At 41.4% G+C, this 26,074-nt stretch overlaps 2 protein-coding genes across 2 annotated transcripts in view; one reads left to right on the top strand and one right to left on the bottom strand.

The window, feature by feature from the left end:
* Positions 1–5,930: 5,930 nt before the first annotated feature.
* On the bottom strand, positions 5,931–22,963 carry SEPTIN2 (septin 2). The gene is made up of 13 exons (XM_031596480.2): positions 22,842–22,963; positions 20,610–20,642; positions 18,926–19,046; positions 16,495–16,581; positions 15,593–15,716; positions 14,209–14,343; positions 12,435–12,552; positions 11,423–11,524; positions 10,986–11,131; positions 10,079–10,162; positions 8,379–8,436; positions 7,503–7,615; positions 5,931–7,108 (listed from the first exon to the last, which is right to left on the bottom strand). The coding sequence occupies exons 2-12, from the start codon at positions 20,616–20,618 to the stop codon at positions 7,511–7,513; spliced, it is 1,089 nt and encodes a 362-aa protein (XP_031452340.1). The 5' UTR covers positions 20,619–20,642; positions 22,842–22,963; the 3' UTR covers positions 5,931–7,108; positions 7,503–7,510.
* An 87-nt stretch (positions 22,964–23,050) lies between these two features.
* HDLBP (high density lipoprotein binding protein) overlaps positions 23,051–26,074 on the top strand; it is a 35,404-nt gene continuing 32,380 nt past the window's right edge. The window contains exon 1 of the mRNA XM_031596476.2: positions 23,051–23,198. The gene's annotated coding sequence lies outside the window, so the exon portion shown is untranslated. The remainder of the gene's footprint in view (positions 23,199–26,074) is intronic.

The raw sequence follows: 26,074 nt of genomic DNA, 5'->3' as shown, positions 1-26,074 counted from the left end.
CAGCCTGCAATCCTTGCCATTCTGCTTTTCTGTATTTCAAAGCAATGGAGCAAGCAGTCTGTTTGCTGGGCATAGAAGATTAAAAGCACTTTTCTTGCTCTGAACGTAAACTATCCAAATAAAAGCACAAGTCAGCAAGGTAACTGCTTCACCCAGGTGCCACTGCAGATCCACACTGCACGTTCTGAAGGAAAAACCCTGGGCTTTGAGAAGATCACTACTACAGGAAGTGTTTGACCTGGATTTTGGGCTCTGCATTATGGAAAAGTTTCTTAAAAGTGAGTCAAAAACATCAAAACAACACTGGAATTGCAAATTACAAAGAGCAGGAGTGGGCATGTTCTGGACAAAGCATTTTACTGTCAAGGCTTTTCCTTCTTTTAATACCATGTTGAAGGAGTACAGTACCTGTTTTAGTAAGTGTTTTGCGTTAGCTCTCAGGGTGTGTTTATTTACTCATTTTACAGACTACACTGAGTTATCTTCACACAACATTGGACCTCCTCTGCTTCCTAGCTGGGAATTTTCCCAGGAATTTTTGGTTTCTGCTTCTAAAAATGAGGCGATTCCTTCTTTTTGTCCCACCAGCCTCAATTCATTTGTGAATAAAAAACAGGAGAACAGCCAGCTTAAGTAAAGACAGCTTAACACACTAAGCTGCTAATAGCTGGCATGTCTTTTAATTCAGGTATCTTGACCTTTTGCAACTGCCTCCTTCCACGTGACTTCTATGATTGAGCAGAAATTTCTACCTGGCAGCTTGAACCCCTCTTATGATGCAGCTATACTTTAAATCTGACATGGCACCACCACAGAAGATGCACATAAAACTGAGGATCCCAGGAGGGCTGAGAGCAGAGCACAGTTACCTGCGTCAGTCCTACAAAACCATTTACACTGAGTTTCAATCAAAGCGAGCAATATTTAGCACCAGGCTTAGCAGTATAAGTAGCTCTGCTCATTTTTTTCCTCCCAAGGAAGTCTGTCTTTCCCACAGCAACCAAAGCACAGCTCTTCTTGCCTTGTGGTACTTGTTTCTTGCAATTGTGTGCAGGACTGCCTCCTCTCTAGCCAGAGGTAGTTTCTGAGAAGCATGTTGTTCTCTGTCAGAGATAGCTGGACACCTCTTGCGTCTTGCCAGGCTTACAGGAACTCATTCCTGTGGGTGGAAATGAGCTCCATTTTGCATTTCAAGTACTGAAACGAAACCTGCAAACTTACAGCTACATCAGAAGATCTTGCCTTGCTAAACACAGTAGAAACTCCCTGACACACCTGAAACTCCGACACACCTGTCAGCTAGGAGCCAAACCCACACATCCTATTGCCTCCAGACCACTCTGTCAACAAACAAACTCTGGCCATCAAACCAGTCCTTAGACAAACCTTTTCTTCCTCTTCACACTCTCCCTGGGCTTAACCCAGAACTGCACCAAGCTGACCTCACAGCACACGCACTCACCTAGTTAGTGTGAACAGGCTGATTTTTGCACCATTCCTATCTTCTCATCAAAAGAACACAAGCAGGCAATAGCACCACTCTGTCACTAATTAACAGCCATAGTAGGTCTCACTTCCATATAGCATGCAGCATTTCAGGATCTACCATTAAGTACCTAGAGAAAGGCAGAAACGGTGATGTTTTACTTCTGCCTTTATACAAAGGAAAAATCGACGTTTGCAGATATTTTGTTCCCTTTATTTAATCACTAAATCTGCGAAAGAGGCTGGCAAAATCCCAATACAACTTCTGCTTCGAGGCACAGAAGCGAGATAAAACAGCAAGAGCACACAGAGTAGCCAATGAAATGGAGACACAAAGCATGCTCAGCCACTTCCATGCCAGACACTCCAAAAGCAAGAGCCACGCGATACCTATCTGGCCAACCACATAAAAACAAGTCTCTCTCACTCAAGACAGTTGCTTGAAGACAGGAAACTTCTCTGTGCTCATTCAGACTGCTCAGATATATAAACAGAAGACTCAAGTTCAAAGTTAAAATCCACAGGTCTGAGCTTTATTTCCTTCAGAGGTATCTTGAGGTGATATGCTACTCTTAGCCAGCTTTGGTAGAAGACAATCAAAAAACTGCAGCCCTTTGCAGCTGTTGATATTGCTGCACTGTATGAGTGCATTTAAGAGACACCAAATATTTCTCCTTTTGGGTACAATTTGTTAATGAAATGCCAAACACTTTTCTAGCCTCACAAGACAGCTTTGTTTTCAGTCACCTTTCTCTGAGGTGATTAGAGATTTATGAAGAGGAGAGAGGGGTGACTAATACATCCACACACATCAACTAAATGAAAAGCCTAGAAGCAATCCTAGCAGCAGTAGTGTGAATTTCATCTCCAGCACAGCCATCCTAATATTCAGAAACACCCAAAACATGTACAGGAGGTTCTAAATTAACTTATTCCCTGTTGAGGAGCCAAAGTGGCCAGGGACTAAACTCCACCTACCCTGGTCCAGCATTCAGAGATAGGGCACTGCTGCAGGCAAGCCACTGTCATTCTAATTGGGACAAGTGGAACCTACAAGAACACTGCTCCAATGGTTTGGATGAAGAGAAAGATGCTGGAACTCTGCAGGATACCAAAGGGAAGAATCAGAAATATGGCAGCTATTTAAACACATAAGAGAAAAACACTTCTCTATAGAATCATAAAATGGCTTGGGTTGAAAAGGACCACAATGAATATGGAGATGATCAGGAGGAAAAAAACCTTAAGTATTTCATAGGATAGGAGGAGCAAAAAGGACTGGCAAAGAAGTATTCTTAGAAGTGCAGGGATAAACGGGAAAGAAACTATTCAGACAAAAGAGCTTAAGAAGAAAAAGGAAAGATATGTATAAGCAAGAGGAAGTGGATAGTTCGCACACAAAATCTGCATCCAAATATCTTCTGCTGCATTATTGACACGTTTATGTGCAGTACAATTTATCTGCATAGTCATATGCTAACAACACTGCAATTCCTTCAAAATAACACGAGAGCTGTGCTTTATAAAGCAAGTTTAAAATAAAACTTGCTTCAGCACTTAAGTACAGAAGTTAGCAATACTGCCTACAAAAATGGATTAGAGTAACATTCTTCCTAGCACTGTCAACAGTAAACCAATGCACGAAGGACTTGGAGGTGGATAGTTAGTAGATGTATCTAGCAGGTTGTGATTTTAATACTTAGACCACAATACTGTCATCCATATCTTCGGAAACCCCAGTCCTTTCACTAAATCAAAAGCTGCTGTGTTTGCCTAGCTTTATGAGGTGTTCTACAAGTCAGTTTTGCCTTTTTATTTAAGTCCTCATCCACAATGATCCTTTTCTTCACATGCACAAAACACATCCAGGAGACTTATGTTTTTCAGATATTTCACTGTGCAACTCTTAGTGTAATTCTTTTCAGTGCTTCTTCCCAGAATTGGATTTGAATTCTGCAGATCACAACACCCATCAGTCTTATTGTGTTGTGGTCTCACAGCATAACATGCACTTCCCAGCAACACAAAGCAATCCAAGACACCAATTTGAAGTGAGCTGTATGATCAGGGCATGTACAAAAGTGACACACTTTAGATTGATTGAGTATAAAAGTCTCTGATATTAAGTTGCTCAGAAATCTGAAAACAAGGATGCTGCCTGGTGCTCTTAACCTGTAACAGCCATAAGGGTGGCTGAAGTTGTTTCACAGGAAGTTGAGCCCTCAATTATCATGACACTTCTAATATAGAGCTCAAACAGCCTTTGACCATCTCTAAAAATTAAGCATGAATTCACTGGGGAATACAACCACCCTTGCACTTAAAACAACACCTACAAATAATATGTTAACTTAATAACTAAGGGACACATTTGGTGAGAGCTGCTGAAGAAGCAAAGTCCCATAGCTAGAGCAGCTCTGGGAACACCCACTGGGAAATGCACTGTACCAATGAACTTTGAATGTACACAACATTTAATGGTCAGAAGGAATGCAGGTTCACCACTGTGTTCTCTTTACACCATGTCTGAATGACTCCTTTATAAATTAAAACACATCACCACAAGCATTGCCAGGGTTGATTATAACAAGGAATCAAACCAGAGGAAAAATTATTTTTTATTTTAGCATTTTTATTATAGCCTTGGCTAATGACAGTACATACAACAGAATATAACAATAAGACTTCTGTACCAAGAGCAAGTCATTTTGCTACCAAATATAAAGCTCTGCAAATTCAAAAGTACTTTTACTCCTAAAATAGGAACTCCAACAATGCAGTACCAGAAAACAAACTGTGGCCAGTTGAGCCAAACAAATATCAACCTTTTGTCCCCAAAATTTTCTACAGTAGCTGAACAATTTTTTTTTTTTTTGGACAAACTTCAGTCTGAGGATGGTGGTCTCATTTATGTCTCACCACACATCCCCTGACTGCAAGGCCATCACAAGAAACGTGAAGGAGAAAGAGACCTTCTGTGACATCAGGCACACTGCCAGATCAGATCACCCCCAGAGACTTGGGAAGCCATTTTAACTGAAAGACAGCTAATTACAAATACCATAAACTTGATTTTTCCAATGAAGAAAATATACATGAAAATATTTATTGCCTAAGAATCATCCACAATGCTTTATCCTGATGAAATATCTCAATAGATACGTGTTATTTCAAAGAATAAGACATAGCCTGAAGTAATTCCACAGGTAGTGACCAAACAGCACTAAAAGCACAGACAATCTGTTCCCATGATAAAAAAACAAAGGCAAAATAAAACCAACACACACACACACACAATTACATGTATAACCAGGGTCTGGTTTGGATACACTTGAGGTTTCACAGTTCAAGTACTGGTTCATATTGCTATTGCAGATTATCTTACCCTACTAAGCTTATATGTGAAAACAGCAACTTCACAGAGTTTGCTCTCCTTGGCAAAGTGGACAGTACCTGAAGCATATTTTGCTCAGAGCATTTAACAGAGATACTAGACTGATAGCTTAAAATTAGGCAAATGCTGCAGAATCAGAACAAAGCACATTTGTGGCAATTGAAGAACAGGATGGGAGTTCACAAACTATTTAGTGATAGAAGTGCATAAGTTCTTCTGGAATATGAAGAGTCATAGAATAATTCAAGCTGGAAGGGACCTTTAAGGACCATCAGACCACGTGCCCTGCAAAGAACAGGGATTTCTACAGCTAGATATGTTGCTCAGAGCCCCCTTCAGCCTGACAACTGATTCACAAAAACATAGCAAAAGATTCAGAAATAAGGTGCTGTGGATTGTTTTTTGTTGTTTCTGGCAACACAAGTAAGGTGCCACCTCATTTCTGCATGCTGTTTAGAAAAGGCCAGACAAGAACTTAGGAGTGTGTGCTTTTCCATTCAAGTTCTATACAAACTTATTTGTCAAAAATGGGACTTTGTGCTTCTGTGCATCTAAATATATAAAAGGTTATCATTTTCACTTCAGACTGCATGAGTCATGGAAAATTGAGAATAATTGCTTTTGCAAAGCAAACTGGAGCTCCCTAGAAAAGGCAATGATGGAAGATTTTACACATTTTTTCACATTTTTAGAAAGATTCAAATATAAAACAATTCATAAACAGCAGTTTCAGGCAGGCAGAAATTTCAGCTGCTTGGCTAGATTAAATATCAGTCTGCTATTTAAGTACCACTGAAATTATACAGTAGCTGTAAAAATCTTACCACTTTTTTTCCAAAGAAAAGTTTAAAAACTATAAAAAATCATTGCTACACCTGAGCTCAGAAGAGAAAAAGCTGGAGTTTTATTTACTTGTTAGCTGCTCAGATAACAACTGTTCACATTAGTAAACCTGATTGGTGGCTTTATCAGAAGTACTCAAGAAGCCAAGCACAGCACACGGCTGCTTATCTTTATCAGCCACCACATATGCAGCTGCTACAACTGTTACTATGGACTGCAAACAATACCTGCCATGATATGCAGCCAAGCTCAAAAACAGTTCCCTTTCCTGACAGCGTTAAGGAAAGTGATTTTGGCCTTTAAAAATAGCAATTAAAGAAAAGCATAGCATATTGGAGCCACCTCAGAAGTAATACTGTTTACTCCATCTTGGAGCAGAACCTTAAAATACAGTTTGCACTGATCCTGTCAGGCACAGATCACTTTGAAGAAAGAGAATTGTGCAGTTGTGTGTAGTATGTTTTATATTACAATTGACAGTTTGCAATGCCCAAAAAATAGTATGAAAATACTCTTCAGTAATTACAGAATTCATACGTATTTGGATATGGAAACACCCATGCATAGAAAACTCAGAATACTCTTTGGGGCTTATCTCATTTAATATATCAATATTTAATCTTATGTGGCTACAGCAATGCCAGAAAACAGCAGGACTGATTCGTGCTGACCTACAGGAAACTCTTAAAAATTATCTGCAATATAGAAGAAGATATTTTAGGCAAACAATAAAAGAATATCTATCCTTCAGGGTTAAATCTGAAGGACACAACGCCTGCCATATAAAATGGAGTGTGCCCTTAAAGAAGTGCTGCCTTTTAGTTCTTTCATTAAGAACACAAGGCATGCCTGGAGTGTAATTAGATACTTGCAGAGACCAAGGAAATCTGCACTGAGCAGAGACAGAGGAAGGGCTAAGGTCTCACAGACACACACCTGAAAACACTGCAGAAATTTAAAACTAACCTTGCAGGGCTCCCTAATTAGTGACTATTAGACACTACTGAACAGGATACCACTAACAGCTGCTTAATCTTAAACATAACACAAAATTAAAAACAGGGAGTTAATATTAAAGAAAGTCATCTAACACCATGTCAGGCAAGAAAAGTTTTGATGACTATTTTGTATCCCTATTACAATGGGAAACTGAAGATAAGCTTAATATAAGAACTACTAAGCAAAAACAATGTCAAAGGTGTATAATATATAAAATACTGACTATGTGTTATGAAATACATATCACAAGAGTTACCACAATGCATTTCCATGCTAAACTCCAAAATAATCTCCAAGTCACATGTTGAACACAAGGCATTCCTTCTGGCATAATGCCACCACAATTCAACTCCAGAATGACTCCTTTAAGCCAGGGTATAACGTGATCTGCAAACAAGGCAAAAATGTACATTTTAATATCTGCTATCTTCATACACTTAAAAAACAAAAGTAGCCGTTTTCCTATTCACAATGAAACAAATGAGATCACCATGAGTTTTAGAGCCACCTGCTTATACAATCTGAGATACTGCTTCCATGATTCTTGACTTGTGTGGTATTTCTGGAAAAAAAAATATACACACACATACATACACACGTTTATAAAAATCACACTACTGTGTAGTTTAGGTTCAGGTCCCTTCAAGCACCAGCTAAATTATAAAAATGAAAATGAATAGTGAAACCTATGCAAACCCATCTTGTAAGCATTTTTCCAAAGCTTCTTAGTACTACCCATAGCTAAAAAAAATCTCTTTAAATGGCTATTTGAACATCTTACCAAAAGCTTTATACATTGTGTCCTTGAACTGCACTGCTTTCCCCTTCTCCACCTTGCATTTGCATCTGCATCTGTGCCTGCATTCTCGCAATCATCTCCTGCATGCGACGAAGCTGGAAACATAGCATAAGAGAACCCTTCAGCCTTATCTCACCTCAGAATGAGATCCTCCGCCGCCACCACGCTGTTAATCATTAAGATGGAATGCACATCTGCATTGGCTATTGACAAGTTGCAATCTTAGGTTATGGACTGTTTGTCTACCACTCATATTCCAACTAGTAAGAGGCTGGAAATTTGCTGACTGAAATCAATAAGCTTTCTTATTGTAACCTGGGGCTTTTAAGCATCCCTAAACTGAATAGTTTACTTATCCCTAAGTTAAATAAGAATGGTGCTGTTGAAATGCTAAACTCACTAAAGCTTTTACATTTGTTTGTAAAACAACTAGAGCTATAAATTATGGATTTATCAGTGACAGAACAAGGAGAATTTCCACAGTCCCTTATTCCTGATAATTCCTATTACTGTTTCCTCCTTTGTTGTAGAGTTGAATTGACTTTCCCCCCAATTTGCAACTGCTAAGTTTAGAACCTTTCCTCATATTCAAGGATGGCTCTCCCTTCCCACACAACATGCAGAACATCCATTATTGACCAGTACAATGAAATCTGACATTGCACTTGTTCCAATAAATCAGTATTCTGAGAACCCCATCTCTCTCCATATTCTGTTTTTACTTTACCTTGCATAGTTTTATATTAGAAATTCCATCTTTCCCATCACAAATTATCAAGATCATATAATCACCTATCCCAAGAGAGCAAAACAAAGATAAAACTTCCCCCATCCAAATAATAGAGATTTTCATCTTACTTCAGCTTCCTTTTCAAGCAGAATCTGGTCTTTATTCACTTCTTCATCTTCTATTTTCCTAAGATAGAAAAATATTGTTCAATAACATGTTTGTAGGCATCAGTGAAAGCTATTTCTGTACATTAGTCAAGTAGAGCAGTTTGTCTGAGCATAGTGTTAACTTAGCTGACTACAATTGGAATACCACACAATTCAGAAGTCTGAGTACACTGTGCTCAATTCTTTTCCATTGGTGCAATACAACTAAATCAAAACAAGTTCAAGATAACCCTGGACAAGATATTTTACATGTTACTTCCATATTTTTGTTAATATCTAGGAACTTTGAAACCTTGTTACCCCCAGGTGGAACCTTCTTTTCAACAGTTCTCTTTCATCTCTAACATCATCTAACATCTGCTACCAAACATCTAGAAGGCACATATCAAACTATGCTTCATACCCTTAAAGCTTTTAGTAAATAAAAAGCTGAAACCAAGAAGATAGCAGACCCTCATCCTGTTTTCAGTACAGCACTGTACTTAAAGTGAATGCCATTCAATAAATAAGTACACTTATCTTTGAGTAAACTTGCTAGGATACATTTGCACACATCTCTAAGTTACTTATAACCAAAAGCACAAAAGCAGCAAACCACTTACATATCTGCCATCCTCCCATCCTTTATCCTCTTCTCCTACTTAAGAGTTTGAAGCTTGATTATTTTTATAGTATAATCACTTTTTCTTTTCCCCAATTCCAAAGATTCCTTGGGTGTAACATATAGAAGTATGGCACAAACATCGATTGCTCCTGTCAAAGTTAATACCTTCCATCTGTATCTAAGGAAACTACTGCTCAATGAGAGCATTCCAATTTTACACTGGAAAACTGAGCATAAGACTATTTGCACGTACTATGTTTTCAAGATTTTGTACCACTTTGCAAGTATATTTTTCTTGTCCCACACTGCAATGTGGAAGATCCGCTTACAGACCTCTTAATCAGCAAAAGCACTACCAAAAGTGCAAATCAAACAAAAACTCCTATTTCTGAAACCAGACCAGGCATGTGACAAAATCTATTGCAACAGCAGAAGGAAAAAACTTTGCAAAATATATCAAACCCACTGGCACGTGCAATTATGAAACCCTCTAGTGGTTGAAATAAGAGAAGCAACATAATCTAAGTTAGGAAGCACTCAGTCTTCATAAAGAACTCACAAACTCAACTTCAGAGACTCTGCTATTTTATTTAAAAACAGGGTGTTCTACCTGCCTCTTTTACCACAGCCCAAAACAGGACTGAAAGACATTATCCTATTTAATTACATTAAATAAAGTACTACAGGACTTGACTTTCTTAAAGCTACTTTCTTAAAGTCCAAACATGCAAGTCAAAGAAACGACTCATTTTACTGTATCAGCACTTATCTAACTTACATGTTTTTAGAAGGTATTTATCATACATTTTCCCTATTTACTTTGAATACACCAATCAAACTGTGTTCAAACCTTAAAGCAGAGATTTAATTATGCTTCTTTTAAAGTCACAACTGACTCAAATTTGCATCATACTTTTTCTTACAGTGAATGTAAACTGATTGATTGAGCTTCTTGTTAACTGCCCCTAGAGAGCTGTAGTTAAATCTTGGGGGGAGAGAGAAAAGACCAAGAAATGAATTCAGAGGAAGACACAGCTCATAGCAGTAAGATGACAACCTGCCGCCTCGTTTGAGCCGTTCAGAACGGAAGTTCTCATAGTGAAGATCTTGGGTCACCTCCTGAAGATCTTGCATATGGGTGCTAGAGGAATGAAAAAAATGAAAAAGTAAAACATATCAGTGTTACATCAGCTTGGTTAAGCAGCTCTCACATTCAGCACCACATTGGGTCAGTGCGTTCAGCATATGGTTTCATATAATAATTTCAGAGCTGATTTATGTTAAATCAGTGCTATAAGAGACAAACAGACAGTACACCCCAGACTCTGAGGCAGCCCATACATAAGCCATCTCCTCAAGTGACACAAGGTGCTGGGCAGGGAAAGTAGAGTAACAAAGCCAGAAAAACCTTAACTGGAACAGGTTGCCCAAGGAGGTTGTGGATCCCCCACCCCTGGAGGCATTCAAGGCCAGGCTGGATGTGGCTCTGGGCAGCCTGGTCTGCTGGTTGGTGATCCTGCACATAGCAGGAGTTTGGAAGTAGATTAGCATTGTGGTCCTTTTCAACCCAGGTCTTTCTGTGATGCTAACAAGCAGACTTCTGAAGTCTAATACTTTGCAGATATCTTTATATAGACAGATACCTTAGAAATAGATAACTTTCAACAAGCACAAGGTGAAAAGCAACCTGCTTTACATTCTTGGGCATGTGTGTTCAACAGAAGAATTAGATGCAAGATTTACACAGAAAATTAAGTAATCCATATTGAAAAGGCTCTGTGGAGGGTGCTGGGACCAATCCCTACCCTGGCCAACTAGATTATATCTGCTCACAGCCTCCTCCAGACAAATTCCACACATTTAAGGATTCCATAACCTCCCCAAACCCCCATTCCAATGTCTGAGTATCTTCCTTACTATTTTTTTTAGTTAAGCTATTATTTAATTGGAACTTTTAAACTTACATTAACATGGTCCTCAATTTGAGGAAATCATTATGTTCTGGATTCTCCACTTCAACGACACCCCATGGGTACAGCCGACCTCGAACCTTTTTACCTTTGGCTTCAATTAGTTGATTGGATCCCACTACACAAAATGGAATGCTGGCCTGAAAACACAAAATTAGAAAAAACTACTAACAATGAACTAGGACAAACAACACAAGAACAACTCTTGTTCTACTCAGGACTGCATATTATGGTAGTAAATTTGTAATGCTTTTAATTTGAAGCTGTAAAAAATAAATCTTACAGGAAAAAAAAATCATTATCATCACCATCTTCCCAATAGAGAAGCCTAAGCACAGAACCATAGTGACTCACTCAAGGTCTCAAAGGTCACTTATGTGTTTTGATTAAATGCCACCTGAGCATTCTGAAAAGATATAGTACACTCATACCTTCAGAAGTCTGGTCTGCTCTTTAAAATCTTCATCCTCATCAGATTCAGCATCGGGCAGGTGATAAATCTTGATGCCATGCTCTTCAATTTCATCCAGGATCTGAGATTTTTATATAAGAAATTGAGATAAAGTACACAAAGTGAGCACTTTTTAAACACCGGGTAAACTGATAAGCTAGGCCCAAGTCCAAGAGATTGTGTATATCTTACTAATTTAAATTACTTGCCAACTATGTGTCTGTAAAGAACATTTCTTCATGACATTCAACGACTGCTTCCACACTTTCAGACAAACAGTGGTACATTTCCTCCCTACTGCTTTATCTTAACCTACCAAAATTTCCACTAGTTAAAAATTGTATTTGCAATTAAGTCAGCTTCTATTACAAAAAATTAGTACCTCTAAGAGAATTACCCAGTAGCACTGACTTTCGTCAGTGACCTGCAATTGAGCCTTACAGCATTTCGTATTATAGCTAGAATTACATCATGCATTACAAGCCACGAAACCTAATTTTAAACAAAGCTATAGAAACAATGCAAACAATTTGCCCTTCCAATTTATTCAGTTTCACATTAACTGTAATTGACAAAAGCAAAGCACAGCCTTCCTTGCTTAGGGAAGGCTACTATATTCTAGTTTTACTTGAGAACAAAGTTAAGTTTCCGCAGATTAGAGATGCTTTGTCTCTGCCTTGGAGCTGATCAAACAGGTGAGGGAGCAATTACCACTACCAAACATGTTTAAGTTTCAAAATTGACTCAGTGTAATTGTATGCATAGCCAATCTGCCATTTCACCAGCAACATTTTAAGGGTGAGTTCTCAGTTAAATAAACAATGTTAAGAACTTAAGATATAAAAATATGTATTAAATAATCTCATGCAATCTGTAACTTAATATTTTTCTTGTAGAGGACAAAATAAGGTTGAAAGAGACTCACCTTGAGAGTGACTGCACTGCTACAGCCAAAATACAACATTTTTCCTGCAAGCTAGAAAAATACTTACCCTTTTCTTTAGTCTTTCTCGCTCCTTCAGGGAAAGTGTGTCAGCTTTTGCAATTACTGGTACAATGTTTACTTTGTTGTGTATTGCCTTCATAAATTCAACATCCAAAGGCTTAAGACTAAAAATAAGGGAAAAGTTTAATTTACTTTTAACATAAACTATCAACATCAATGAGACCAGTGATAAGTTTTTATTATTAATGATGTATCTTGGCTGCCTGGCCCTCTGATGTGGAGAAGCATGACTGGGGGCCACTGACATTTTAACAAAAAGTTGTATCAGCTGAAAATTCCTAAGTCTATAGGGTCTGGCAGGACTCACCTCAGAGGGGGGTCAGTGGATGTTATATCAGGACCCTCTCAACAATTACCAAAGGTCTTGGGAATCTGTTAAGGTGTGTGCTGACTGGAAGCTAGCTGATGTTACACCCATCTACAAGATGGGCCACAAGAGGAGACCAAGGAAACTCCTCTTAGTCTAACCTCAGTCTGGAAAAGTTATGGAGAAGATTACCCTGTACACTAGTGAAAGGCATTTAAGAACTATTATCAGGCAGAGTCAACATAGGTTCATGAAGGGAAGGTCCCACCTTAGTAATTTGTTCTCTTATCATAAGGTTAGGTGATGGGCTGGCTGAATGGCCAAGCTCAAAGGGTCATAGTGAATGGGTACTGGCAGCCAGTCACTAGGGGAGTTCTCCAGGGCTCAGTTCTAGGGCCTATTCCATTCAACACTTTTAATAATGATCTGGATACAGGAATTGAATCCAGAAGTTTGCTTCTGAATTCATCAAATTTGCTGACCTTACTAAACTGGGAGGTGCTGTTGACTGTCCAAAGAGACAAGAGGCCTTGCAGAGCAATCTAAATACAATGGTGCACTTGACAATCAGTAATTGCATGAAATGCAACAAAGGAAAATGCCAGGTTCTGCACCTGGGACGAAGCAATGCCAGACAGGTACAAGCCTGGGAGATGAGTGACTGGAAAACAACTAAGCAGAAAGGGATCTGATGGTGCTGGCTGACAGCAGACTCAGCATGAGCAGGCAGTGTGTCCAGGTGGCCAAGAGAGAGAACTGCACTTCAGGTACTTCAAACACAGCATATCCAGTCAACATACATTCAGCATCAGTGCAACTTCTCCTTGAATACTGCGTGCAGTTCTGGACTTAGTGATGTAAAAAGGATGTTAATATATTAATCAAATACTAGTGACCAGAGGAGGACAACAAAGCTGACAAAAGGGCTGGACAGCATGTCCTATGAGAGGCTGAGGACACACTGCCTCGCCTGAAATAAAGGAGGCTAAGAAGCAAGCTCATTGCTGTCTACAGTTTACAGGAGGGGAAACTGGTCACCAGTGATAGGATGTAGGAGCAGCACAGAGCTGCACCAGGGCACATTCATATTAGGCATTAGGAAATATGTCTACTGTGGGGGTGGTGAAACAGGCTTTCTAGAGAGGTGGTTGATGTACCATGCCTGTTAGTGACCAAGAAGTATATCTGGATAATGCCTTCACTAATAAGCTTTAACTTTTGGTTAGCCCTAAGATGGTCAGGCAGTTGGACTTAATGATCTTCATCAGTTCCTTCCAACTATTCTAATTCTCTGCATAAGGAGAAAGACTTAATAGAAGAAACACACAAATTTCAGCAGTTCTACTCCTACTTTAAGGAATGACAATTTGATTCTGAAGATTTACATCAGCAGACACAAGAACAATTCACTGCAGTAAAACCATTTCAAAAATAAAATGACAGAAATACTCACCCGTGACCAAACGGTGAAATGAAATAGAAGCAGCAATGAACACGGTTGTCTATGATATGCCTTCTGTTCAAACCACTCTCATCGTGCAGGTAGCGCTCAAACTGCTCATCGATGTAGGAGATTATGGTCTTAAAACTGTAAAGCAAATGGACACTTAAACTGTGCTCGCTCCCAAATGGCCAGTAATTTACCTGTGAAAGATCACTAAAAAGACAACTTGCTGATAAACCAACCTATTGATAAACAAAAGTAATTTACTGCTGTTGTCAGACCATATCTTATGTGCATACCTGAGCATTCTAATTGAACTGCAAAATGACAAGCAATTGTTACTACTATGCATAATACATCATATGTATGCATTGTACATATATATTAAGATAAAATATGCATACATTACACATAATAATACATTAATTTCTAAGCAAATTAGTCTTGAGTTAGTATTCACCTTGTGACTAAGCATTAATTACACATGCTGAAGACAATCTAAGTTTCTTATTCCAAATTGATTTAAAACATCAAATTGTTGATGCTGATGCAAGAGCAAAGTCAGTCAGGAGCTGCAACAGATGCAAAAATGCAGGAATCTTGCATCACTACTGCTCTGCTTTGCATCTCCCTCAACCACTTCACCTTACATACACATCTGTTTAGGTTGAGAGAACAGCTATACTCTTATTGCATGCTTGCCAATGGTCAATACCATAGGCTAAGCAGACAGGAATACCAGTTTATTACTGAATGGAAGAATAAATAAAACGTTTATCTTGCATGAGATGTTCTGATTCCCAATTAAGGTGGAGAATCAACATAAGCAAAGCAAAGATCCTAAATAAGTCTTTACTAATGGGAGAACTGGAGAACAGAGAACAGAAAGTAAGGGCAGTACAATGCTGTAGTGAGAATGGCTGAATGGACATGCAAGTTCTTGACAGAAGGTGGGCAGCAGAGGTTATGGCTGAATGCCATTCATCTCATTATTTCTCAGTACTTGTTAGAACACAGACTTTTTAGAAATTTTAGAGTTTTTCAGAACCCTAAGGTGATGAAAATACACTAAAAAAACACCACGAAATCTTACAATCCTCAGATGATGAATTTGGACAACATCTAAAGGTGAATTTTTATTTGCACCAGAGTAGATAAACTACTTTATCTTTAATTCACTGTGTCCCAAAGGTTCCAATGCTTTCTGAACATAAAAAAAAATGCTAAGTATACAATCTACTTAAAAACCTGCCCATCTCTCCAAACATCACAGCTCACATTCAGTACTTAACCTAACCCAAGAAAAAAGGGTGAGTTGTGCAGTTATTTTCACCACCACCCCTTCATACAAACCCAAAGTGGACATGTGCTGACTGACATTCTGTGTACATACCAATCTCTGCAATTGATAGCATCCCCATATCCAGGTGTATCTACAACTGTCAGACGTAGTTTCACACCCCTTTCTTCTATTTCAACCGTTGAGGCTTCAATCTGCACAGTGCGTTCAATCTTCTCTAAAAGATAAGAAGTTTGGTGTTTCAGAATAGAATCTATAAGAGCAGGTCATTTTGAGATAAGATCAGAAGATTAAATAGCAGATTAGAAAACTAAATTTTTTTTTATATACACTTTTCCTCAAGTCTCTGTAGAAACAGAGGGAAAAAGTGCCTGATAGAGAAAATAGAAGTACTCAGTAATTTGAAAGGCAACACTAAATTATACATAAGATTTTTCTCCTTAAGGTTGAAAGTGATAAGTGGTTTTCAGTCAGCGTGGAAAGTTGCTAAAGCAAGTTGTTTAACAAGGAGCAAAGAGGGAAAAACAGCATCTTCCTCTGGTTTTTTATGATATTTTCTTTGGCTGGATCATTGCATGCCTTGTCTAGCAGATTCAAAAAGGGCTGAAAAGAAAGTGCACATTCACTAAATGAGCAAAGGAATCAAACTGCAAACCCAAGGAAACATTAAAAATGTGCATGTTCAAAATCACAATAGATTGAATACTGAAAAAAAGATTCCGACTGGTTTAGTTGATTATCTATCTTAATGTGATGCAATGACACACTGAGCAAAAGAAGAGATTAACTGGTTGGTGCCAGTACAACCCTTCAGCACAGCCAAGGACTAAATCATAAAGGCCAGGTATTGAGGGAACCAGTTCTATCTGGTAGTTCAACTGTCAGAAAATACATCAGAATGACTACAGCTAGAAACAATAACTTGGCTATTAAAGTCCAAAGATAAAAATTCACTTCAAATTGTCAGAGCAGAGCAACTAGAAGAGTGTGCTTACCTGCAGCTCCTGGGATTATCCGTTCTGGGTAGAGGTCTGTCAAGAAGAGGCTGTTTATTAATGTAGATTTTCCCAGTCCGGATTCACCTGGGAGTCAGCATACAGATAAACTCAATATATTTGCATAATTTATCTCAGCTGTAACCAGAAAGCAACATCTGACTATATATTTGATATGGAAAAAAAGATCTAAGTATTTCAGTTGTCATTTAGAGACCTACAGCTTATAACATTGCATTAGAAAAAACTTGCATAAGAATGTTGAACAACAGCTGATCCACCTCAGCTTTATAATGCACTTCCTCAGAGGTTTCACTGATGATTTCTAATCAGACCTGCTAGCCTAGTGGAGTCCAGATCAATCTAAGATTAGACATCATTTCCCTCTTCATGTCTTCTGGTTTTAATGCAAGCTTTTCTGCTATCATTCCAGAATATAAAAGCTCACACACACTGAGAAGTAATAGAGAAAAAACTGTGAGCAATGTGATATGCCTGCTGAGTATGCACACAAAGCAATTCTTCACTGGTGAACTTAGGGGTTACTCAAAGCGTATCACAAAAAGGCTTTTCTCCTACAGCTACTGACAGAGCCATTGGAAGAGCTGAAAAGCCAACTGATCAGCTAAAGATGTTCACAGCATTAATTAAAAAAGACCAGCAACTTAAATGGCTCAGTACTTCAATTCACTGGACAAGTTATTTTTTTGAGATTGTTTTAAATGAAGTAAAAAATGATAACAGCAGTCTGACAAAGATTCTAAACAAAATAAAAGATATGGAATTCTTTTTAAGTAAAGATCTGAGCAGAAGCTGCTATTCTTGGATAGAACACCTCTCTCCAAATCAGATTTTACCAACACAGCCTCTACCAGTGAAAGAGGCATGCAAACACAGTGATTTAACACTCCCATGGCATCAGTTCAGCAAAACCAAGACAGCTTTGACTTTAAGCAGCAACACTGCCTGCTTTCAGTCTGAGTAAATAGTACATCTAAAACAAATCAGTTTTCTTGTGTCTCAAAGATAAGCAGCAGCTTTTTCTGACTCTGAGTACTGATAGCTTAAATTCCTGATCAGATGGTAAGAAACATGGCAGGTTAAGAGTTATGGCTCAGTACAGACACTGTGATATAGGCCATGAGGAACATGCTTAAATCCCATGCATATTTCAAGAGGAAAAAAATTAACATTCCAAACTACTGAAGTAATCAACAATTTAAAGCACAGTTTATCTTCACTCTCATCAGCTCCTCCCTCTGCTGGTTTATCTTACAGCATCACTCCAAGTTTCCAGTGAAGTTACTTTTTTGCAAGCTCTCTTGCTGTAGTTCTCATTTATCCCTTTGAACAGTGGCAAGCAATAACACCACAGTCAGATGAGGCACAGGGGGCTAATTGGTGTTACTCTGATACAATGCCATTTCTCCACTATTTTCTATTTCAGCAGAAATAACCATTTGGTCTGAATAATTTTGTACAGCTCTCTACCAGGACTATTTTAGGCAGCACTATTTGCAATTCATCTCAGAGAGATGTGGATTTTAAGCACCCCCCTTATTTCTTACACGTAGGACCAAAAAATAGCAAATGCCAAAGAATCACAGCAGATACCATGACTTGGAACATCTAAAGGCTGGCTTTACCCTTAGGTTTTGTAAGGTGTCCATTATGATATTATCCTAAGCAAATCCAACGAAGCAAAAATTAAATGACTCCTAACAAATATAAGGTATTTAGCATGCAGTATAACCTCATTTCCCCATGTCCCTGCTCTCTTCCTTCTCCCCTCGCCCCAGGTAACAGGAACCAACCACCATCAAATTCTTAGAAGCCAAAACTAAGGGCCAGTGCAGACCAGCACTGTGCTGCTGAAGACAGAACTGGGACAAAAGCAAAACAAGGGCTGCCATTTGGCAAAGCTAATGACAGGTTAAAGGATAAACGCTACCTGTAACTACTGGGAACCAAAACAATCAGCAACTCAAACTCTCACTTATCACATCCTGTCCCATCTTTGAAAGATCTACCCATGCAGATTCTTTTGAACTACAGAAGCATAACAAATAATTTAATACTATTTTCTTAATGAAAAGAAGCCAACAGGACTTGTATTCATACATGAGAACAATTTTAAGTTAAATTTTGAGCAGAAGGCTGGAACCCTGCGAGACAGAAGGAAGGAAGTAACCATAATTGGAGCACAAAACAGAGTTCTTTCACTTCAACCACAAAATGATTACCATACATGGCTTGTGATACCAAAAACAGATGCATGAATTAATAAAAGTACAAAAAAGTTAAATGTTGCAGTGCAAAGCTTTCTGACGTGAGTTCAAGCCTTACAATAGCAGAAGCAACATTCACTTTAATTCTAAATTCTACATCACTGAGAACTCACTGTGAAGAATACTACACAATGTTTCCTTACCAACCACCATAAGAGTGAATTCAAACCCCTTTTTCACAGACTTCCGATGGACCTGATTGGGAAGGTTTGCAAATCCAACATAACCGGGGGTTTCTGGATTGGTAAACTGAGCAGGCTGTTGCTGAAATTAAATAAGACAATAATAAGCAACCATACAAGACACACTTGTCTAGGCAATTGTCCTCCATAGACATTTCAAATAGGATAAACTAGAACCAGAAGAAAGCATAGAAAATCAGAAGTTTCATAAATCATTTGGCTTTCCAAAGCTCTGCCTCCTGTCCTTCTCTGGATGCAAAAAAATAAAGTTACTCCCATTAGAATGCCCCATCATTTAAGACCTGAAATCACAAGTTGAAGGTGCACGACCCACAGAGAGATCCCCTATGCAAGTTTGCCTATTATTCCACAGATTTATAATGAAATATAGAAAACCTAGGATTTGAGGAAAGTTCCCTTCACTTTTCTTCTTTCCAAGACCACCTAAAAAAAGAAAAGCCTCAAGCATTTACTTACTGAAGCATGCAGTACACTTACAACCACGCACTTCTTCAGCATTAACCTCACACTCATTTAAAATAAAAAAGCTTTCTGTAATACAATGGAAAGTGCAGCAATGGCAGCATAGTAGCAAAGTCCTAAGCTGCAGCAAGTAAGAATATGCTTAAGTGTAGCAGCTGTAAATACAGAAACAAAGGAAAGAAGCTGCTTACCCTCAGGCACACAGGGATCTCCAGCAAGAGACCCTCATCTCCACTGCCAACCCCTAAGTGAGGTCTGGGAAGGGGTGGATCCTGTTCCACCCTTCCAATCACTCAGATACATTACATGCACCTGAGCTCCCCTGGGTTGGCCCTGCTTCCCACCAGGTGCTCAATCACTGCTTCAGGCCATGACTTTGCATTTCTGCTACACTTGTGCATGAGGTTTATGCACTTAAACAAGGAAAGCGACCATTACTCATGTGGTTTTTAGCACATCCAGCCAAAACAGTACTTGTGAAATAACAGTCACCTGCTGGAAACTTCATCAGAGACCTCTTTTAAGAGGAAGAAACAACACAGAAGTGCTTCAAATACTCTTTACTACAAATGCTGCAGGTAAATGTTCAGACCTATTATTTTCCCCTCTTCAAATACACTACACAAGTAGCTTTTATTCATTTCACTCTGATAACCTAACGTTTTTACCCATTACACCAAATGGAAGAGACAAATAATGAAAAATATTGGCACGCTGGGATTCAAGTTGCCACATTTTTATGAAGGCTTTTGCTGAGTAGACCAGTTGACTGACTAAACAAATGAAGATGTGAACAATAAATTAAACACAAGAACATCCTTTCCTTAAATTATTCCTGCTCAAAACATAGCAGCTGAATGGGAATTTTAATGAAAACATAACATGGAGCTTCTTGTGCGTAACTCCATCCTTCTGGGAGCATCAGTTAACTACAGAGGTTTATCCTACATGTATGAAGCTATTCTAATATCTGTGTTATATAACTCAATCATTCACTGTCATCTTCTAAATGTGAATTCTCTCACACTTGTGAACTGCAAGTTTAGCACACACAGCCTCACCAAATACGAGGTAACAGACAAACATTCTGTGTGAGGATAAAACTTAAAACAAAACGTTCATTTTAAAACATTCCATTTTAGGGCAGAAATGTTATTCTTACCTTGGACATTTTTATAGAAGCTCAGGAGCAAATCTGAAAACACAAAAAACGTTTCCCAGATTATTAAAAATTGCACGAGAAAAACAACAAAAATAAAAAACCCCAACAAGTCACTATCCACCTTTAATGCTAACTTAGAAAAGGAGTGCCTCTGAATGAACATGCACATTTTGAAACAGTACAAGTTGCTTTTCATAGAGGGCCAGTAGCTGGATCTCCAGCATTCCCAGGAGCAGAATTCCCAGCAACCAGTCAGCATTTTATTCCTATTAATATCAGCGTGCAATGAACTCGAGCAACACGAACACGGAACTCTGAAGGCACCAAATATATGACAAACCATATTGCAGCCTGTAAAAGAGAAGTTCACATCCGTTCCAGAAACTAACCAAACCCAAACACGCTGCTAAAAGGCATCTATTCAGAGGAAATGGTTTTTTTCAAAGCTCAATAAACCAACCCATGCAGTCTTTTCTTTTTAAACCTCCTCCCCCTCAGCACTTCCTTTCATGTTTGAGCGCTTTGCAAAGAGTTGAGGCTTCAAAAGGAAACATTTTCTCCTCCTCTTTGGTCAGGATACTCAAAAGCTCAACCATCCATTTTAACTGTTGCTGCCAAGGCCGTCACACACAGCTGTTTCATTTGGTGGTGAGAAAAGAAAAATCTGACACCTCTGTAAGAAAGTCTCTAAACAGACAAAGACCTGCCAACACAACAGGACTTCTATCAGGCTTATTTGCATGATTTCAAGAAACCACATAACTTACTTTGACAGTGTAAGAAAGTCAGCATGAGTTGATGCACGCTTTGAGTCCCCTTTCCAGTTCCTTCTCTGGCCTAGGAGGTATCTGTTCCCACTCACAACAGCCACAGATCAGAGCCGTCCCTCTCTAGCTGACTTTCATTTTGTCAGTATGAAATTACTGCCACCTGGCTCTCTCCATATCCCAGTCACGCTTGCTCTTCCCACCCTTCCAGAGCAGGGAATCATTGCTGATCATAGTCACAAAGTTGCTATCTTTCTCCTATTGAAGCATTCTTCAAAACTGCTCAAAGTGAGCTCCTTTTCCTTCCTGTACCACACACACACACAAAAAAGAGCTAACTGGATGCTTAAAAGTGATGACTGAGAGCTAAAAAGTTGTAAAGAGTTGCATCTTAATAAGCCCAAAGGCTGTTGCTGTTGAGTTCTATGTACACAGAGGCTTTGTGAAGCAAATACCACAGCTGTCAGAAATCATCATCAGTCTGTTAACTGCGTTCTGCCGGGTGCAGAAAGGCTGGGCTCCCGCCCATCTGACCCTGGGCAGTTTGCTCGGGATACAAGATGCTTTTCCGATGGGAGAGCCAACTGAAAGCGCCACGCATCGAAGCCATTTGCTGTTGTTTCCCACGGAGCTGAACTCACACAGATCTGTTGCCCTGAATAAAAACCATGCAACTCGCTGCTGCAGTGAAAATTCATGCTAAAATAAATCCGCAGCGTTTTCCATCAGTAAGCAGTGCGTGAGCAGTGAAACGTTCAGCTGCTGGAGATGCTCCTCGGGAGGCTCTTCCCATCCGATAAGAAATAAGAACGCTCCCTCCCAGAGCGCTTCCTGCCGGCTGATGTCACCCAGCCCCGCTTACCATCAGAAATCCTCAACGCCAACCAGAACCGGCTCGTGCCGGAGCATCCTCCCGGCGGCAAGCCTTCCCGCCTCCCACAGGGAACTTTCCCACAGCAGAGCTGTTCGTGCAGAATAAAGCGCGGCTACCCCGTGCTTTGAGCACAGACCTCCCAGGCTCGCTCCCCCAGGGCAGCTCCCACACAGACACACGGACACAGCCGGCAGCAGGGCAGCCCGGTGCGTCGCGCGCCCTCCGGCCGTGCAGCCCAGCCCGGCGCCCCGCGGAGCTGCCGCGATCTCTGCCCCTTATCGCCTCAGCCCTTCCCATTTCCACACAGGAAACCGCATCCCCGACCCCCCTCCTCCATCCCACGACGGGGACTTGGCGCTTATAGACGACCGTGCGCGCTAAAGGGCTTCGAACGAGGCGGATGCGAGCGAGATACCGCCAGCCCCACAACCCCGGCGCCAGGGCCGCCCGGAGCCCTCAGCCCTCATCCCCCAGCATCAGCCAGAAACCCAAACGGCCGCCCTCATCCCCATCTCCGGCTGAGGGGAAGCTGCAGGCCGCCCCCTGCTGCAGGGAGGAGCTCCCGCCTCCCGGCGCCCCTCAGCGCCTCACCTGCAGACCCCGCCAGTGGCCCAGCCGCCGCTCCCGCGCTCACGCACCCGGAGGAAGGAGGGGGGAGGGGCGGTAAAGCCCGCCCTCGCTCAGGCCACGCCCTCTCCCGCTCAGGCCACGCCCTCCGCCGGCACCCCCCACGCTCTCACTCACAGGCCCAACCCACGGGGAGGTGCCGCGCTTAGGGCCAGCGCGCATGCGCCCGCTCGGTTCCCTTAGCAACCCGGCGGGCAAGGGTACGTGGGGGAGGGACCGGCGTTGTGCGGGTAGGTCACGCGAGTCCCTCTTCTTCACCAAGATGGCGGCCGGCCTTTCGGCCTCGTACCCAGCATAGGCTTCGCTGCGGGCCTACTAGAGGTAAAGCCATCGCCGGCGCCCGGTGGTATCTGCCGAGCGGGAGGGAAGTGGGGATGTGGAGGTGCCGCGGCTGAGCGGGGGGAGACGGCGGGGCCCGGCTCTGCGGCCGGGCGGCCTCTGCGCCTCCGACAAGATGGCGGCAGCAGAGAGACGGGCGCCGAGGGGGGAACGTCTAGCCAGCGCCCCGCTCCGCTCTATGGTCTCGGCCGCTCCCATTGGCGGGGGTGCGCCACGTGCCGTCGGCCGCCCCCCGCGAACCATCGAGACGGGGCTGCACCGAGGGGCCGCTCCCTCCCTGTTAGCGGCCACCCCCGCCGCGCTCCGGTGGGGCGGACAAAAGCATGAGTCATGGCCGCTTCTCTCCGTGCTGCGGCCGTCCTCGGGGCCCAGGTGCTCCCTGGCGGTTTCCAGCGTGTGGCACGCGGGTGTGGTCGCTTTCTCAGCGCTGTGTGGGGCTCCTTCCTGTCCGGCACCTCGGTGTGCCTGTAGGAGTCCTAAAGGACTCTTGCACCGTGGTGTGGTCAAAGCGCGAGGCTGTATCGCAGACGTCATGTTTGTGCCTCGCGGAGCCAAGCCCTGTAATGTGCTGGAGGATAAGCCTGAGCTGCTCTGCCTTCCCGTAGGATGGCTTTATGGCAGGCTGATGTGGAGCAGGGAGGGCTAAGTGCAGTGAGTTCACGGTCCTTGGACCCAGCTTGGCCAGCACTGAGATGGTTCATCTCTTGGTAACGGCTCGTCCCACACGGCCTTCCCCAGCAGCAGGAGGAGGCAGTGTGTTGTGTTGGTAGTGGCATCTCCTTGCTCAGGGCTGGAGGAATGAGCAATTCCCTGAGCTTACAGCTCTCCTTTAGCACCTGCACGCACCTCTGTGGCTGGGAAGTGAAAGTTGGAGCTGGTCACATGGATTTTAAGGGAATTGTTTCTTTTGCTGTGCTGTTGTGTAATGAGAGATAAAAATCTGCATGCTGTTATGTGCTGTATTGCTTCAGTGTATGTTTTCTTTTTAGTAAGGTGAGTGAAGCCATAGCCAAATATACTTGAGTCTCCATTTCCCGTGCTGTTGCTGAGTGCTGCAAAGATTGTGTCAGTTTAAAAACAACAAAGCCACAATTCACAGGTAATATAATTGCTTTTTTTTTCCAATCCAGGGTGCAAACTTGTGGTCCAGGCATGGTTCATAGGTGAACTGAATATTTCTCCCTCTAGTACAAGCATATACATAGCACAGAATCATTAAGGTTGGAAAAGACCAAGTCTAACTGTCAGCCCATCACTACCATGTCTGCTAACTCATTCCCTTGGACCTCTACATTAGGAGAAGAACAGGAAAGGAAACAGTCCACAGTTGTCAAAGCCTTGCATCTCTAGTCCTTTGTTCAGATTTAAATTATTAGAGGCAACAGTCTTCCTGTTTGTAATGGATTCTCATGCAGTGTGGACCATACTATGGGCAGGGCCACCCACTTACTCAAGGTACAGAAAAGCCTTTTCTTTCCAAAACAACTCAGAGTTGTATGGTTTTTCTCAGAGCCAAATTACAGGTACAGGAACAGCTCTTGGTAGACACAGAGGTAACAACATCTGGAGACCTCTGTAAAGGGAGGGGCCTTGTCTGAGCTTTGCTGTTGCAGAAACATTCAGTAATCCTAGTCATTCTCAGAAGGCACTTTACTGAACGTTTTCTAAGAAGTGGTTAAGGAAGATTTCTCCATGTTTCTTTTGCATAAATGAACTGTGGCGTTTGGCTCCTGACAGAGGGACATGCCTTCCTCATTTGTTGCAAGTTAAGCTGATTTCTCTCTGCCTTCTTCCCCAGCTCCAGTTCTGCCTCAAGTGATGAAAATATAATGATGCTACTTCTTATATGTCAAAGGTTGCGTTCTCTATTTTTTTCATTGGTCTTCTCTAGAATGGGCTGTTGGAGGAGGTGGTGAGGGAAAAGAGACTTCCTCTCAATTTGAACGAGTATTTGAATGAGTTTATGTAGGATAATGGTAATGAGCAGCTTATTTTTGGTGGGACAAGGGCAGACAAACAGCTGGTCTCTTTTACAGTGTGGTCTGACAGGAGAGAGCTGTAACCATTGGCTTCATGGCTGTTGTTGTGTGGGAGCTGTCTCAAGGCTTTTACAAGATAAATTGTGATGCTGTACCTGTGACAGCATTCCAGCTGATACTGCCTTTCCCAAAATGAACTCTTTTGAACCCAGAAGCATGTCAAACTGGTACAGATGCAATCAGAAGTTATCTATTAGTCTCATAGAAGGATTAGGCAAATGAGGTAATCTGGCAAGGCAGCACCAGGAGAAGTGCCTTTGAGCACCCTATGGACCCTGCACGAGAACAGACCACACTGTGGAGCGTTGCCCTCACGGAAATGCTGTTACAGTGTTGGTGAAGACATGCACCACCAGAAGAAGTTGCAACAGGGGTTTTAAAGTGGGCTGAGAAAGGCATGTTCACCCAGGATGTAACAAGTCTGACTTGTCTAAGAGCGAGTTACTGAGAAGCCAAGAGCCTGTAAAACTTTTGCAATGGGCATATGCAAGAACAAAGGAGGTGTTAATGGTATGAAAATACCAAAACAGATAAGAAGATAGGAAAGAAAAACCCAGCTGCAGCATTAGGTCCTCTTTTTAATTACCCTCACCTTGAAAGAAGAAAGGGTTAGGTTGTTTTGTGCAGCGTGGTGGTGTTAGGTGGTGGCTTCTTGTTTTGCTGGTGAGGTTTTAGTCTAGAAGCTATTCCAGCAGAACCCGTGCTACTGTGATATTTATTGTGGGCAGTGAGAGTCCATGTGGAAGGCAGTGTCCATTGGGTGGGATTGTGGAGGAGCTGGGGAGGCACCTGGAGCCATTTTCCAGGCCTTGAGACTCG

This window comes from Phasianus colchicus, chromosome 10 (assembly GCF_987193195.1).
Source record: "Phasianus colchicus chromosome 10, bPhaCol1.hap1.1, whole genome shotgun sequence".
Classification (NCBI taxonomy): domain Eukaryota; kingdom Metazoa; phylum Chordata; class Aves; order Galliformes; family Phasianidae; genus Phasianus; species Phasianus colchicus.
Note: the sequence above shows the minus strand (reverse complement) of the source record. Positions and strands in the feature narration are given on the sequence as shown.

What these genes read in the sequence shown, in the direction of transcription:
- SEPTIN2 (XM_031596480.2), bottom strand. An exon ending in ATTTCACCGTTTGGTCACGG is followed by an intron (nt 12,553 to 14,208) that starts GTGAGTATTTCT and finishes CCTTATTTTTAG; the next exon opens with TCTTAAGCCTTTGGATGTTG. An exon ending in TGCTTGAAAAGGAAGCTGAA is followed by an intron (nt 7,616 to 8,378) that starts GTAAGATGAAAA and finishes CTATGTTTCCAG; the next exon opens with CTTCGTCGCATGCAGGAGAT.